General features: G+C 49.9%; 1 protein-coding gene across 7 annotated transcripts in view; it reads right to left on the bottom strand.

The window, feature by feature from the left end:
• ARHGAP32 (Rho GTPase activating protein 32) overlaps positions 1-16,686 on the bottom strand; it is a 238,310-nt gene that overhangs the window by 28,535 nt on the left and 193,089 nt on the right. For all 7 annotated transcript variants that reach the window (XM_077190054.1, XM_077190059.1, XM_077190052.1 and 4 more), the window contains one exon: positions 8,399-8,548. In XM_077190054.1, coding sequence (XP_077046169.1) covers positions 8,399-8,548 — 150 coding nt within the window. The remainder of the gene's footprint in view (positions 1-8,398; positions 8,549-16,686) is intronic.

The raw sequence follows: 16,686 nt of genomic DNA, 5'->3' as shown, positions 1-16,686 counted from the left end.
CTCCTAATCTCCCAAGTACCTCCTGGGTATTAGGAATTTACCTTGTGGCACCTTGGGGGCAGACACAGGTTATTAGTTTGATTGTACAAGCCTGGAGATGGAATGGGAGATAACCAACGAGTTCCCCAAGGCCAAAAACGTGTGGCAGGGACAGGTCTGAGTTCCCAGCTCAGGGCCAGAACTCGGAGTGCAGCTGTGACCATTGACTGCCCAAGGCCTTTGGAGATTGATTTTGAATTAAAAAAAAATACTCTAAATCAGGAAATACCAAAAGGAAACTGGTTTTGGCATGTTTGAGGCTGCCTGGTTTCAATATACTGCCAATTCAATTAAAAAAGGGACAATCAGGACAGCAGGATGGAGGGAAAGGGATGGCTAAGATTACCTGGGATCCCAGAGGTTGTATAGCCACAGATGTCCCACACAATTCCTGCCCCAGAATGCAACTTTAAAACATTCTCCCCCTCATTTACACTGTGTGTGCACAGGACTGTGCACAACAGGGACTCAGGTGCAAGTGAAAATGCTGAGACAGGCCAGTGTTTCCTCAGTGTGTGACAGAAACCTGTTTATAGATACACAAATACTACTGAGGGAGGCACAGCAGGAGGATTTCCAGTGTCCCCAGTTAGGTGGCCTTGTCAGGAAACAAGATCCACCCCTGACTTGTGAACTGCAGCTCTCTACATAAACAACCAAGCCCAGGTATCCAGGAGAGCATTACAGAAATTACTGGATGAGTAAGGATGCATTGTTTTTCCTGCTCACTTGAGAAGTTACGATCCCCTTTCTTAAAAAACACCTGGAATAGGGTAGGCAAGGTGAATCACCTTCAGATATCTCCACCTGCAAGCATAACTAACATAAAGGAGGCAGGGACTTGAAGGGATTTGCCAAAGTCACACAAGAAATGTCTCAGCAGAAAAGAGAATTGCAAACAAAAACTTCAGAACTCTGGCTTGTGTCCTAATCACCAACTGCTTCAGGCATATAAATACTTAAAAATAGAGACAGAAGGAAAACTGGGATAGCAGGATGCCAGAGCTGAACCTACATGGAGGTTTGAAACTTTTCAGTTCACATCTGAACTTGTCAGCTTGGATACTCTGAAAATACCTACTGAAAGCACTAAAATGCCCCAGGGGTTCATTCCCAGAGTGAGCACATCTAACACCCCCCCAGCCTCATGCAGAGCCAACATTCCCTCCCGTGCTGGAATGGCTGTGGCCCATGTCACCGTTCTGAGGGAAATGTCACATGCACGTCACACAACACCAGCACTTCAATAAACCTTTGTACAGGAACAAGTTGTTACTGCCTGAACAAACCCATTGATGTGGCTGCAAGCATTCAAGGCATAACAATTCCAAACATACCTGGGAATCACAGACCAGGCTGCTGGGCTGTCACAGAACTCCATGGAGCTGCAGGTAAAAACTGAGGGGCTATTTCACATGGAAGCTCTGCAAATATTCCAAAGCCTTTCTGAAAAGAAAACCTTGGAGCAAAGCCATCACAAGCAGGGATTGCACCTGGGGCATCAAAACACTGAATCCCAGACAGGTTTGGGTTGGAAGGGACCTTAAAGCTCCCTCAGTCCTATTCCTGCCATGGACAGGGACAGGGCAGTAACAGGGAATGGGAACTGGTTACATTCACTCTCCTGGAGTTCAAACAGCAAGAAAAACTGAAATTATTTAATCTGTAAGACTCCGCTGTCCTGAATTCCCAATCAAGGCTTCCTTCAGGATGGCAAAGATTCCAAGCCAGCCTTTTATTGTAATCACAATTCTGAGCTGGTAAAAGGGGCTCCTCACATCAATAGCAGGAGCCAAAGGGGTGACAGATTGCCAAACCTGTGCTTGAGCTAAGGGGAACCAGGCTTCCAGAGATCCCAGCCAAGAGGCTGCCAAGATCTCATTCCTTGTGTTTCTCTGTTCTGGTAACAGCTCCCTCTACACCCAACTCTGCCATAAATTATTGTCAGAGGCAAATACATTACCCAGCAGCAGGGCAGGGATGGCTCCAAGGGATGGATAGCTCCAGAGGACCCCAAACAAGCCATGATGTCAGCAGGAACCCCAAGGTGCTCCCATGGACCTTTCTGAAAAGCACCTGAACCAGCACAGGAGAATGAAACCATGCCTGGCAAACCCTTGCTGCCCCTGTGCAGTACATAAAGGGATGCAGATCCCCTATCTGCTATTTCCTGTTATTCTCTTCCATTTCATTTTTTATTTAATTCTACCCACCTGTCCAAATTAGTTCTGAATAAATGTGAAGGGCTAGAAGAACAGGAAGGACACAGAGCAAGATCAGGTGAGTTAGTGAACTTTGCCTCTGGTAGGCATTTACATCTTCAGCAGAAGTCAATGCCTCTTGCTGACCACACAGCACGGGCATTTTATAACATTTAAAAAATCATGCATAGATCCTTCACTGTAGGAAACTTTTGAACTAAAAATTCCATTTGTGAGTGCATCTTTTCCAGTGATGGAAGCTGATGATGTATAAATGTCAAATGCATAAAGAGGTGCAAAAAAAGCCTTGTGGCATTAGCCTACAAAATCATGTGTGGATACAGCTGGTTGCATGATGGATTATCTCTGGAGTTGGATCTGTGACACCACCTCACTGGGGGACCCCAGGGCTGGCTTGTGCTTCAGTCCAATTGCTAAGGGAGAAAGGATCATTTCCAACAAGTGACAGGAACACTTCAGGCTTGGAAGAAGAAATGGTGTCCCCATGCTCTTCAGTACAAGCAACCCCACCACATGAGCCTGGCAGTATCTGAATAGTAACTCCTCATGTGCAGCAGCTCAGGAGTCCCTCACCCACAGAACGGCAAAGTGGCTTTTCCCTGGTGGGTGCTGACCCCTCCTGCTGGGTGCTGAGCCACCCTGGCTGTGCTGAGCCACCCTGGCTGTGCTGAGCCCCCCTGGCTGTGCTGACCCCTCTTGCTGGGTGCTGAGCCACCCTGGCTGTGCTGACCCTTCCTGCTGGGTGCTGAGCCCCCCTGGCTGTGCTGACCCTTCCTGCTGGGTGCTGAGCCCCCCTGGCTGTGCTGACCCCTCCTGCTGGGTGCTGAGCCCCCCTGGCTGTGCTGACCCCTCCTGCTGGGTGCTGAGCCACCCTGGCTGTGCTGAGCCACCCTGGCTGTGCTGACCCCTCCTGCTGGGTGCTGAGCCACCCTGGCTGTGCTGAGCCACCCTGGCTGTGCTGACCCCTCTTGCTGGGTGCTGAGCCACCCTGGCTGTGCTGACCCCTCCTGCTGGGTGCTGAGCCACCCTGGCTGTGCTGAGCCCCCCTGGCTGTGCTGACCCCTCCTGCTGGGTGCTGAGCCACCCTGGCTGTGCTGAGCCACCCTGGCTGTGCTGACCCCTCCTGCTGGGTGCTGAGCCACCCTGGCTGTGCTGACCCCTCCTGCTGGGTGCTGAGCCATCCCACCCCCCAGAGCAGCCCCAGCCCTGCCTGGGCTCCCCGAGGGCACTGTGGTTCCATCTGACCCCTTCAAGAACATGCTCAGCTCCCCAAGCCCTGCATTTCCTGCAGCCCAGCTCCACGTTCCCCCCTCACTCCCATGTCACACCCCCAGGAGCTGTGGGGAGCTCCCTGGCCAAACATTCCAAGGCAGGAACCAGGGCACGGTGCAGCTGCTGCAATGCAGCACTCCACCAGCTCCCACACTCCACAAACACCCTCTGCCAGCACAATCCTGCTAATTGGGGTCGGGCTAAATTTAAGTTCTATTTAGTTTCCTTAAAGAGAGAAAAACTTGAGGGGAAAAAAAAGAATCTCTGCCTACAAAGGGAATAAGAACAAGGTCTCTTCAGGAGTCAGGAACTGGGGTGGATTTGCTGTATCTCACAGCTCCATAAAATTGTGACAGGACACAGAGAACGGCTTGAGCTGTGTCAGGGGAGGTTTGGGTTGGATACTAGGAAAAGTTTTTCCCCCAGAGGGTGTTGGGCACTGCCCAGGCTCCCCAGGGAATGGGCACAGCCCCAAGGCTGCCAGAGCTCCAGGAGCCTTTGGAAGCACTGCCAGGGATGCCCAGGGTGGGATTGTTGGGGGGTCTGGGCAGGGGCTGGACCAGATCATCCTGTGGCTCCCTCCCAACTGGGAATGCCCCCTGAATTTGTAAAACAAACCAGCAAGGCAGGTGGCAACTGCACCAACTCAACTGGGAGCATTTCTGAGGGCAGTGGAGAAACAGCAACTCCCTGCTGAGCCTGGTCTGCTGCCAAGTGACGCTTCCCAAGCCCAGCAGGAGCCAAGAGATGAGTAAGGCACTGGATGGGATGCAGACAGGACCCTTCAGGCAGGCTCCACGGGGTGTATGGAGCTGACTGGAGAAATATTGAGCAAACCAAGATACTTGAAGGGAGCATTACCACAGGCTCTGCCAACAGAGAAGTCCAAAATCCCTCCTATCAAAACTGGTTTTACTCCTGCAGGTCCCAGCCCATCATTCAGCGCTGATATGTGACAAGAGAGAAGAAAAGGACACCCTGCTGAGACTTTCACTGGAAGCAACTCACCTATGCTTACCCAGCCCCATGCCCAGGAGCCTTGTGACTCCCAGTTCCCTCTTCCCCAAGCAGCTTGGAGCACAGATAATTTTGAAATATAATCCTGTGATCTGCCCATGACTCAGAACCTCACCAAAGAGACCGGACAGCGATGCTTCCTTCCCTCCTTTCCCTTCCCTCCAAAGGCCTTTGGGGAAGGACTGCTTGCACCCCATGGAGGTGGAACTCCTACCCTGGAAGGGCTCCAGCACTGTTTGGACAGCTCAGAGTGTCAGCACAAACCAAACTGGAACTAAAAAGCAAACACACCAAATCCAACCCCCAGGACACTGCCCAGCACTCAGCATAGTCCCCACCATGAATCACCAGAAACACAGCAGGGTTCAGGGTGCACTGCTCATCCCTCACACTTGTTAAATCCTCACCTCCCTCCTTGTAGCTGCTCAGTGTTCCTGCTCAGACCCACACAGGACACTCTGGGAAATGACCTGCTACACCCTCCCCAGGGCAGCAGCACCACCAGCCTGCTGCTGCACTCCTGCCCTGCCCAGACACCCTTCCCTGGGGAGAAACCTGGGCACAGACAGATCATATCCTGATCTTTAGAGCTGCAGGTTCTGTCCTGCAGCCTGGGAGGCACCTCCCAGCACAGAGTGCATGGCTTCACCTTGGCATAGGCCCATCCCAAAAACTCCATACCACCATGGCACACGTGGTTTGCTTTAAGAGCCATAAAAGGCCCACCTGGGTCAGCACCTGGCTCCCAGCAATGCCCAGGAGCTTTGGGAAAGGCAGGAGGAGGGAGCCAGGGACACTCAGTGCATTCCTGCAGCCCCATCCAGGAAACTGGCTCAGGGAACCTCTGAGCCCAGCACTGGTGCCTGGCTTATCTAGCCAAGCACACAGCCCTTCCCAGTGCCACATTCCCAGGCAAGTAACAAAAATCACCGATCCTCAGTGGGATTTTAGTCCTTTTCTGAGCCGTGGGGTCTTCAGCCAGCAACTCCAGAAAACCTCCCAGCAGTGCAGTCACTGCCTCAGCTGCAGGCAGCTAAAATGCAGGGCCAGCTGCTGCCTGGGAACACCCAGCTCAGATAACCACAAAATGCTCTGCTAGGTCAGGACTCGGCGAGTGCAGCACGTGGAGCTTTGCAGGACGGCATCCCAGGGCTCCTGCTCCCTAACAGCAAACCAGGGCACATCCCTGCATCACTTTCCTCCTGTGCATCCCATGCCAAATTTATCCTCCTCCTGAGAGTGGCTCAGAGGATGCAGAATGAGGGATTACTTGCTGAGCCCACAGAAAGACAAGGTACTGCAGTGAGTGAAACATCTCCACTGTGCTTGTAAATCCCCTCTGGGTACACAGCAAACATGTTCTTCTCCTCACTAAGCAACCTGAGCCAGCTGCCTCGGTGCAGGGTTTATTAAAAAAATGTTACACCTATTGCAGTTTTTGTCCTTATCCCTTTTATTCTCTCATTCCTCTTCCCACTCACTAAAATTGAGCACAGTTGCAGAGATTCATGACTACAGAATTTAGGTTGCTCATGTTGTTTCTTAGCAAATTCTTGAAAATTTGTCATCTTCACAAAGCTGGTAACTAAGAAAATTCTTAGCATAACTCCAGTTTGTTTCAATATTGCATTTTTGAGGTGGACATGATGCCTTGTCACTCACTGCAATCACCAGGGACAGTGGCATTTGCTCCTTCAGCCTTGATAAATATTTTTGGGGACGGGACATTGACCCAACCAAACCATCACGAGCTTAAACAAACCAATTAATGTATTGGGTTCCTTTTGTTCTTCTGAACTCTCATGTTCTAGGTTGTGATTCCAAATAACACCAGCAGGTACCATGCTCAGCCAGAGCATGCTCTGAGCTCCTGGAAAAAGCACTTGATGTTCTGATTATGAGAAGCAGCTTTTTAAATTCACCTCAGGCCCCTTTCAGCAGGTCAGCACTGCAAGAGGCTCCACGACTGAGCTACAGTAATGCTACAGGAGGAGGGAATCTTAAAATGCTGTGCATGCACAGACCCAGAAATGTCTCCACGAGCCCCATCCCAGGGATTACATCACTTGGAATACAGGTCAGGGAGCTGAATCACATGGAAAACAACAATCCTGCTGTGGGAAATGGAGTCATACCCTGCTGGCAACAATCAAATTGGATCTGCTTCACTCCAGGGAGTTAGGAAAGGGTTATTAAAATGAGGGTGAAAGCAGCTGGTGACTCCTGAGCTGAGGGATCTCATTAGCATAGCCCAGTCAGTGTCAGCCCAATGTGTGGGATGGTGGGGGGAGACCAGGACAAGGACAGAGTTCCCAGAGACTGTCAAACAAGAACCTCCAGTGGAGTTCAAGCAGTTTAGTTCAGCTCAGGATGTGTCTTTGAATGCTAAATAAACCACCCTTGAAGCCAGGGGAAGCAGTTGGCACAGAGGGCAGGGAAAAGCTTTGGCCATCACTGCCTTGTGCCTAAGGCAAACAGACAGGAGGAGGGCTGGGGGGAGAGGGAATTCCCTGCTGCCCATCAATGAGCTCACTCTGCTTGCATGGCACCTGCCCTCCAGGAGTGCTCCCACAGCACACACACAAAACCAGCTCCAGAGCCATCTGGTGCTGTGAATTACCTACTCCTGATGCAGCTCCACATGGGTCAGTGTCTGCTCCTGACTCCAAATCATCTCTGGTGCTTCACAAGCCCCAGTAAGGATCTCTGCTGGCTCCAACTGAGCCAACGAGCCTTGCCACAGTTCTGACTCCATAAGGACAAGCACATGCTCTGCACCAGCTGGTAGTGAAACACTTTTATGTGAGGTGAGGGAGTGCACATCTCTGTTACCAACCAGATCAGCTGGAAAAAAGCAAGAAATTACTCCCTGCCCTTTGCCAGCCCTTTTCCAAAAAGCATTTGGACGAACAAGAAGTCTGAAGACTCACTGAAAACAACTTTAACAGAGAAACTCCTTTCCTGCCCCACACATCCTGTCACTTCTCCCTCTGCCTGCACACAAAAGCTGGGAGACACCAGATGGACAACTCTGGCCCAAGGGATCTGCTGCAAAGCCAACAGATCCCATCACTCCTTTCCTGATGGCCTTTACTCCTGGGCAAACCTAGAGCCCACAGCTGCTCCAGGCTGCATTCCCAAACATCCCTGGGTGTGGGCTCCTGATGGGAACAGCTGAGCCTGGGGCCCTGAGACAGCATCCCAGGGCTCTGGCTGTTCCTCAGCACTGCAGGAACCTGGGCTGGAGGTGGGAAAGGGCAGGAAAGAGCCCGTGAAATCTAAGTTCATCCCAGGAAGAGTGGCAACAATTGTGTAATTTTTTTCTTGGAATGGAGAGGTTTGCTCCTCTGCCTCCCTGAACTGCTGATGGGGAGGGAAAAGGGACCCTGAACGGAGAGGAAAAGTCAGCTGTGAGGAAACACAATATCCAGTTAATTCCTGTAAATCCTGTGAAATCCAAAGAAAAGGCAGATGAAGGATTTACACTGCAAATTGTGCTAGAATCATACAAAAGTATTGAGTTAAGAGAAATGTAGGGGTTTAACATGCCTGTTAATCACTGACACTGACATACAAATAACGCTTATATTCCTGGAAAAAAAAAAAGAATTGAAGACTGAAAGAGATTGAAAACCCATCTGCAGGAGCTGCAGCCACCTTCAGTGCTTCCACACTGAACCATGGTGCTTCCCACGTCGAAGCACAATGTTTGCTTCTCATTAGCCTCAGTTTCCCATTCAGCCACGGATTTGTGTCACACATTTGTTCCCCAGCACGACCCTGAACAGCCACGGTCACTCTGACAAATTCCCAACAGAGGAAGAGCTCAGGAGCAGGTTGTTTCTTACCATCATGGCCAGAGTTGAGCAGGTGCTCCCCCAGGTCACAGCCAAACACCCTTTCCTTGAGGATCCCCCGCTGTTTCAGTTTCTGTTTCGTTGGGCGCGACTTCATGAATGTCCGCAGGAAGGTGATGAGCTTCCCGTGCTTCTTCGACACTGCACAAGAAAGGGACAACCAGCTCATTCCACGCCTGGCAACCACTGAGCACGACCCTTCTACAGAGCATGTAAGAACTGGAGTAGCATTAGCATCAATTATTTACAGAAACACATTTCCCAAGGTTTGACACTAAACACAGACTTGGCTTTTTGTCCCAGGCCCTGGCTCGTGCGGAGTTACCAGGAGCGAGCTGCAATGGAAGGACTCACACAGAGACACATTTCCTGCAGAGTAGCTTCAGGCAGGAGCCACCTGAAGGGCTGATGGTGGACAGCACCTGGGAGGGGCAATTTCATATCTGGGAAAGGGAAGGAGGCTCAACTGAGAAATCTGGTAATCTCCTGTGCAAACCAGTGTGTAATCTACACACAGAAATAAAGCTTTGTGACTGGCCCTTGCTCTGGTCTGAGGCCCCTGCAGAACAAAGGGCTGGCTATAACCTCTGAGGCTGAGCAGGCAGAACTCCCTGAGAGCCCAACCTGCCTTCCCAGCACACCAAGGCCTCACTGCCCCTCACTGCCCCTGCACAGGCACCACCCCAGAGCTTCAGCAGCTCCCTTCTCAAGCCATCACAAAATAAAAACAGACTCACAGTCACTGAGGTTGGAAAAACCCTCCAAGGCTATCAAATCCAACCTGTGCCAAATCCCCACCCTGTCACCCTGCCCAGAGCACTGAGCACCACATCCAGGTGTCCCTTGGACACCTCCAGGGATGGGGACTCCACCACCCCCACTGAACAGATCACAAAGGCAGCTGATGGAAGAGATGCAGTTTATCCTCTCCAGAATGAACACAAGCAGCATCCAAAGAGAGGAGGATCTGGCTCAGGCAGGAGATGCCTTCCAACCTCCTGCTGTGTCTCTCTGGGCTGTGCTGGGGAAACTCTGGTCCCTCTGCTAAAACCACCTGCCCAGGAGCTGAACCCCAGTGCAAGGCAAAGGAGAGCAGTGGGTGACATAACGACCTGGCCCTGGCAGGAGAGGCCAGCCTCAGGTTGAATGGAAGCAGAACAATGCCCTGGAATGTCAATGTTCCTCCAGAGGCCCTCAGAGCCTCCCCAACAAAGGTGCCATTGTGTACACGATTTAAAAGCAGTTTAATTCAACAGAAGAGCTCTACTGAAGTGAACAAACTGCTGGGTACAAAGGGCCGTGCATTGTGGAAGCCTTTGCAGCTCGGGAAGTTGTAAAGGCTCCTGCAGCAGCAGCTATCACCCTCCCCTGCTCCTCCCTCTCATCCCAGGCAGGAAAGACAAGAACCCTGTATTCCACCTGCATGAATACTGCACAAATAGTGCAATCAAGTATCATCAGAGTAACACCTTCCACAGCAGCAAAGATACCTAGGGACAAAGGTTCATCCCTTCAGTGTCACCTCTGCTGCCTAATGAAATGTGAACTACAGAGAGCAGCTCTGAAACTGGGACTCAGCAAAGAGCAAAGATGGATGGGCACTGCTTCCCTCAGGTGGTTCTTCAAGCAGGGAACACAAAAACCTTGTCCCAAGATCCTGGTTGTACCACATAATGCTTCAGGATGCTTTAATCCCTTCACACAGAGGAATATTTCTCCTTCCATTTTACCAGACACTGACATGGTCCCTCTACTGAGATATGTAATAAACCTGATATATGTATATTTATATAATAAACCTGATTCCACTGACCTTAACAAATTTGCACTGATGTGAAGAAAGCAAACGTCTCCTTCTGCACAAAGTCCCCTGTAGCAGTGTAACACTAAATTGATCCTAAGCACCACCTGAACACCTGAAATCCCAAAATCCCCACCAAACCCCAGATCTGCATGCTCAGCAATCAAACCAAATTTATTTAACAACCACAGGAGCCTTGAGCATGACAAACTGTGGCTGTGGGGGCTTTAATTAAAGGCGTGCTCGCAGTTTGATGGGGCTTTTTAATTGCACACAATAAAGGAACAGATTGTGCTGACATGCCAAACAAAGTTAGGATGGGGTTTGGTTGTATCCATCATCACAGGAAAATAAGGGCTCATTTATCACCTGCTATCGGCCCAGCTCAAGGATAAATGGAGACAGTCTCATCCTGATTAGTGAGGAATTTCCAAGGTTAGCACCCTCGGGCAGCTGTGGTAACACCACTGGAGGTGAGAGACCTGAGACAGATGCTTTTACAACAGGCAAACAGAGCACCTACTAATCCAAATAAAGCAATCATTTATATGTGTTTATTCACTTGAATCATTTCACACTCTGAATACTATGTACCTTGCTTGACTTAATGAAAAACGAGCCCATCAGAGAATGGATTTTAGTGGAGAAAAACGCATCCAATTCTAGTCCTGAAGAATTTCTACTACTAATGCAGATCAACAAGCAACTTTTGGGTGTCACCTCAGCACTAAAACCAGAAAAAAAACTGCAATGGGTGCACTTCCATGGTCCAGAGATGTACTTGGCTTGGTACTGGCATCATTGACCAGAAAAGTGAGCCGAGTTTTTAAAACATAGTAAATCTGTTCTGCCTTTAAGCCACTCAGTGCAGGTTAAAATAATTGTCCTGCTTTCTGCACCATTAAGCAGACTCCCACAAACTCCCTGCCACAGAGAAGTGCTGCAGCAGCCAAGGACTCTGCGAGGGCAGGTTCAGCCAGCAGAAATTCCCTTGTCCCCAGCCTGTGGAAGTGTTAGCACAGCTCCTTGGTTTGTAACAAGGCTGCTCTGGATCACTGCCTGCTCTGCAAGCCTCTCTGAGGCTGAGCCCAGCTCCGAGGGCTGTACCCACGCAGGAATGATTCACTCAGGCTTCTGCTGGGTGGGGGAGAACAAGAGAATGGCAAGAAAATCCAAGCAGTCATCTCCCTGCTGACAGGTTATTAAGGAGAAGGAAAGCAGGTAGGTGTCTGAGAGGGATGAGCTCTGCTCCTCCTGCAGCAGCAGCAAAGGTGGGATCCCCCCACCCTCGGGCATTGCCCACCGTCGAAGCGCATCCCGAGGGATGAACTCCTGCTGCACCCTGCTTTGGGTGAACATAGCACAGCACAGCCAGGCTCTGGACAAGCACCAACGCCAAAAGCTGCCAGGAATGTTGCAGAATCCGTGTTTTCTGCTCCAAAACACCCATCCAGGGCTTCACTGCCCCACAGGTGACAGTGACAGCAGCAGCCAGCAGTGCCCACCAATAACTGCTCTGCACCCAGAACTGGTGACTGCAGGAAAACCAGGGAATCAAGGCACAGGGTTTAGACCTGAAATAAATCTTCAAGTGTTACAAACCAAGCTGATATGGATAAAACAATTAACCCTTTCCCACCATTACTGTCCCTCCAATAAAGCAGGGACATGATAGAGCTGATCCACCCACAGCTTGAGTCTCCACACAAGGTGTTCATAGAAATAAATTTGGTAACCAGCATTAGCAACAGAAAATTTCAAATGGTTGCTGTGCTTTAAGTTACCAACTGAAAGCCAAACCAAACTAAACAAAAATTCCAACATTTATCCATATTACTTTCCACCTCAGACTTAACCACCACAAAACACAATGTTTACCAAGAAATGGAGACTTTCCTAGAAGGAGCAAGGGCTGCTTTCCTCAGAAAGGCAGATTTAGCTTAATATCCTAGCCTGAAGAAGCAAAGATAAATTCTCCATCCAGTGGAGAGTGGCTGGCTGCAAAAAACCCTCAAATGAAACCCAAGTGAAAAACCCCACCTGAGTCTGGACCACTTCTGAAGTTTTGCTGGCACAAATATATCAATTAGGAGCATACAAAAATCTCCGTTCCCTTTGCTGTCATAACTGTGCTGGCCAAAGCCTTTACGTGGTGGGGAGGAGGGGAAGGAAAAGGATTCCTTGTGCCAGGTAGTTCATTGTGGCTTTGGGAATCTGCCCAGTACCTCCCCCAGGAACATTTATTAGGCAGTGCTGTTGTTTCACCACCAGCATTTGTGGTGCAAGTGAGGCCCCAAATCCCCCTGACACTGGTAAAAGCTATTAAATAACAACCTCTTCATTAAAAACAGGGCTCCTTCACCCTCAGGACATGCTTTCTGCAGCTTTACTGAAGAGCTGTGCCAGCCACCAGCTCCTGGTCAGCTTCACGCTCTTGGTCAGGACAACTCACCCCCCTGGAATCCAGGGATCCATCCCTTGGGATTTGCTGAGGACTCCTGAGCCTTCCTCTGAGCTCAGCCCCTGGTGGCACTGCTGGGTGTCCCCACACCACAGGCTCAGCCCCTGGTGGCACTGCTGGGTGTCCCCACACCACGAGCTCAGCCCACGGTGGCACTGCTGGGTGTCCCCACACCACAGGCTCAGCCCCTGGTGGCACTGCTGGGTGTCCCCACACTACGAGCTCAGCCCCTGGTGGCACTGCTGGGTGTCCCCACACCATGAGCTCAGCCCATGGTGGCACTGCTGGGTGTCCCCACACTACGAGCTCAGCCCACGGTGGCACTGCTGGGTGTCCCCACACCACAGGCTCAGCCCCTGGTGGCACTGCTGGGTGTCCCCACACCACAGGCTCAGCCCCTGGTGGCACTGCTGGGTGTCCCCACACCCTTCCCTGAGGCTGAGCTGAGGCACTGCCGTGATCTGGATTAACAATAATCTGCTGCCCCTGATGCTCTTAGGGGCAGAGCTGGGCCAGCCCAGGTGAGACAGCCCAGAACCAACCTGCTCTCCCTGGTCCTGATCCCTCCTTGTGCCCCATGGATTCATTAGGGATGCAGTTATTTGGGATTCACAGCACAGTCCAACAACACCACGTGGCTCAGCCCAAACTCCACAAGTGATGTCTGGCCACAAAATCCTTCCCAAGACCACTGCAATATTTAATTAGAATTGCCCAAAGTGCTGCCAACAGAAGGAAAGATAGGATGGCAAAGAGCACTGTCTCCTTCTGATTCCTTGGCTTTGGATCATAGAGACCAAACAGGAAAAATCCCTTTAACAAACAAATAAATGCAGCCTTACTGTGTCCCCAGATTTGTTCTGCTCAGCAAGAAAAGCCCCGTGAGACAAAGGCTTGAGAACAAAACACAACCCAGCCAACCCTACAGCAGGACAGCATCTCTCAGCTGACTCATCCTGCCTCTTCCCAAAGGCCAGGGGACATCCAGGCAAAGGTTACCTGGCAACAGATTCTAAACACAGAATCTCAGAGTGCTTTGGGGTGGAAGTGACCTTAAAGCTCATCTTGTCCCAAACTCCTGCCATGGGCAGGGACACCTCCCACTAGACCAGGTGGCTCCAAGCCCCATCCAGGGTAATGGCAACTTCCTCCAGGACACCCTCCCAAAATCCCTGCCTGTTTCCCAAGCCCTCTGCCTGTTCCCTGCAGCCTCATTAGCCTCTGCCAAGAGAAAACAAGCCCCTGTTTCACAAAGAGCACCTGTCCCATTCCCTGTTGGTAGCACTAATATTTGGGGTTTGACAAAACCCCCTTCCCAGGGTAATAGCACCACGTTTTCTGATGCAGGGTTAGCAAACTTGGACTCCAACAGAATAATCTTGGAGGGTTTCTGCTGACCCACATTCCCAGCACATGGGCAGCCTGTTTGTTTCTGTTATTCCCAGTGATTTTACAGGTCACAGCACCCAGCTGGCCCCCGCTGCGAGGGAAGCCTGGTGCTCAGACCAAAGCAACAACAACACGTGGTGGCAGAGCTCCACAGCAATCCACAAACTGCACTGGCAGGCACAAAACCAAAGATGGACAAAGGTGTGGGAATGTCATAAAGAAAAGCATTACAAAACAAAAGTGAAATCCATCCCCTCTTAAAGGAGATTTACAGCAAACCAGGCAAAAATTTTTCTAGGCTATTAGTCCCTCCAGAGCCATTCTATTCTAAAATTAAACTGCTGCAGAGAAAGAAGGAGAAGCAACAGACTCTTCTGAAAAAAGAGCAGCACCAGGAATCAGGAGATGAGAAGCTGGGGTTGTTTTTGCCACACATTTCCTGTGCTCCTGATTCTGCACACTTGGGATCACACTGAAGGGTGGGAGCAGAGCGAGGCCAGCTGGGTCCCCACACAGCAGCAGTTACCCTGACCCCTCCTGAAAACATCAGCCAATATACTCAATATCCATCCCCTTGCACTCAGAAAAACCCACTCTGCAGACCCACATCTCACTGAGAAGTGATGCCAAGCCAAGAATTGAGTCACATCTCCCAGTTCTCTGTCATGTTCCTTAGCAACAAGACATTTTCCTCCTTCCCTCCTGCCACAGCACATTCTATTTTGGAAGCTCATTTACACAGCCCTAAAACCCCCAAGCAGAATGTGGAACCACGCACCACCAAGCACCATCCCTAAGTCCTTGAACAGGATGCTGGCTTTGAAGAAGGACCAACCAACACAGCAATAACCTCACTAATCTCTATACTGGGCTCCCTCAGCAGGCATAAAGATTTTCAAGAGATAATTTAAAATTCCATAGATATGAGAGTCTAAAAATATCTTTCTATCTCAAATAACTTTCATAAATATGTACTGACTGGTTTGCCATAAACAAGAGCAAAATAAATTGTGTTTTCTGATGCTGCAGCATTTCTCTTGTGCTAGGCTGCCATCAGTTAAGGCTGGGCTCTGAAGTGAAGCAATATGTTAAAGGTGATTAATTTCAGTGTAATTTGATAAGAACCATTCAAATTAGCTAAGACAAGAACCAGCCAAGGATAAGGACAAATTTCCAACTACCACGAGAGCCCCACACATATGGAGAGTAAAATAGGTCATTGATAAGAGCTGGTGCTGTTTATTTATAAAGCCTGGTAATAAGGAAGCTGCATCTCTTGCATCTGCCCAGGCTCCTGCAGCCATCCTTTGGGCAGTGTCTGTGCAATGACCTCAGCTCAACTCCAGCTATTCCCCATTCATGCCCACAGCAGCCCTCAGCTCAGGTTGGCTCCTCCTGAGCACAGGAACATCTGGCAGCAGATATCCACCAGCCTGACAACTCACAATTACACAATTCCTTCAGCTTCTGCTGCATCTGGCTCTGGTCACTCCTCTGCCAGAGACAGCACACTGCAAATCCAGAAGCTACCAGCATGGTGGCTGCTTTCATTTAACTGATACCACATGTCTGTGGTGACATGCACGAGGATCATCTACAGCGTGAACTGCCTGGAGAAGTTTCTTTATGGCCATGAGAAAACACAGATGTGAACTAGGAGCTAATGTACAACAGCAAAACCTCCTTCCCAGCTCTTCTGCCAAATTTTTTGAGTGTTTGTAATGGCTTAGGAATGATAACCACGAGGTTAGTCTGATGCAAAAGTCTATCACATATGTCTGATACCAAGAAATCTGTGCTGTTTTCCAGCCTTAAGACATGACTGATCTTTGCACAGAATCTAAGACCATAAGGGAGCACTAAGATGATACCTGACCTCCTGAACAAAGAGACCCAGGACATCTTCAAATTAATCCCTGAAGGACAGCACACCTGCCCCAGGGCAGTGGTACATGGCCAGGAGATATAAATCAGTTATTTATGCAGCTGAAGGCTAATGGAGACATGGGAGAGGTTTCAAAGGTTCAAGGGCTGGAAAGGTCAATCTATTAATTCTATCAACATGTTTAAATGGTATTTTGGAAAAAAACAACAGTGTTGACTAACAGAGTCCCAGGGATGATGCAGCAGGGACAGGCTAGGACAGGTGACTGGGGGAGGAAATAATGATGGATGGGGCTGTAGTGCAAAGGAAACCAGTTATTAGAGGCTCAATCTGGAAAAGGAGTGGGAGCTGAAAACAGACTGATAGAGATTTAGCACACGTGGCAGTGGGGTCAGCAGCTCAGGTGACACTAACAGGTCACAGGGCCAGCAGCAAAACTGGGAGACAAGGGAGCAAATTGGGAAACATGGAGGTAGGAAAAAAATATCCAGAGAGACACTTGAAATACCTTTTTTCTCTTTCATTCTAGCTAAATCTCTGTTCTAGCAAAGCTTAATGCAGTCCTTTTGCTTATCTCCCCTACTCTGGAGACTGAGGATCCTTTAGAAAGGCTGCTCTGACTCAGGTAACCATCAGAGGCAGAACTGAATACCAGATCTGCCCATCAGGGAGATGGTGTCAGCCTCCTACCCACATCCACTTTGGCATGTCAGGATTGTTTGACTTCACATGCCCAAACTCAC

The sequence above is a fragment of the Agelaius phoeniceus genome, chromosome 23 (genome assembly GCF_051311805.1).
Source record: "Agelaius phoeniceus isolate bAgePho1 chromosome 23, bAgePho1.hap1, whole genome shotgun sequence".
In the NCBI taxonomy this organism is placed as follows: domain Eukaryota; kingdom Metazoa; phylum Chordata; class Aves; order Passeriformes; family Icteridae; genus Agelaius; species Agelaius phoeniceus.
The sequence above is the reverse complement of the archived record's forward strand: the minus strand, read 5'-3'. Positions and strand labels throughout refer to the sequence as shown.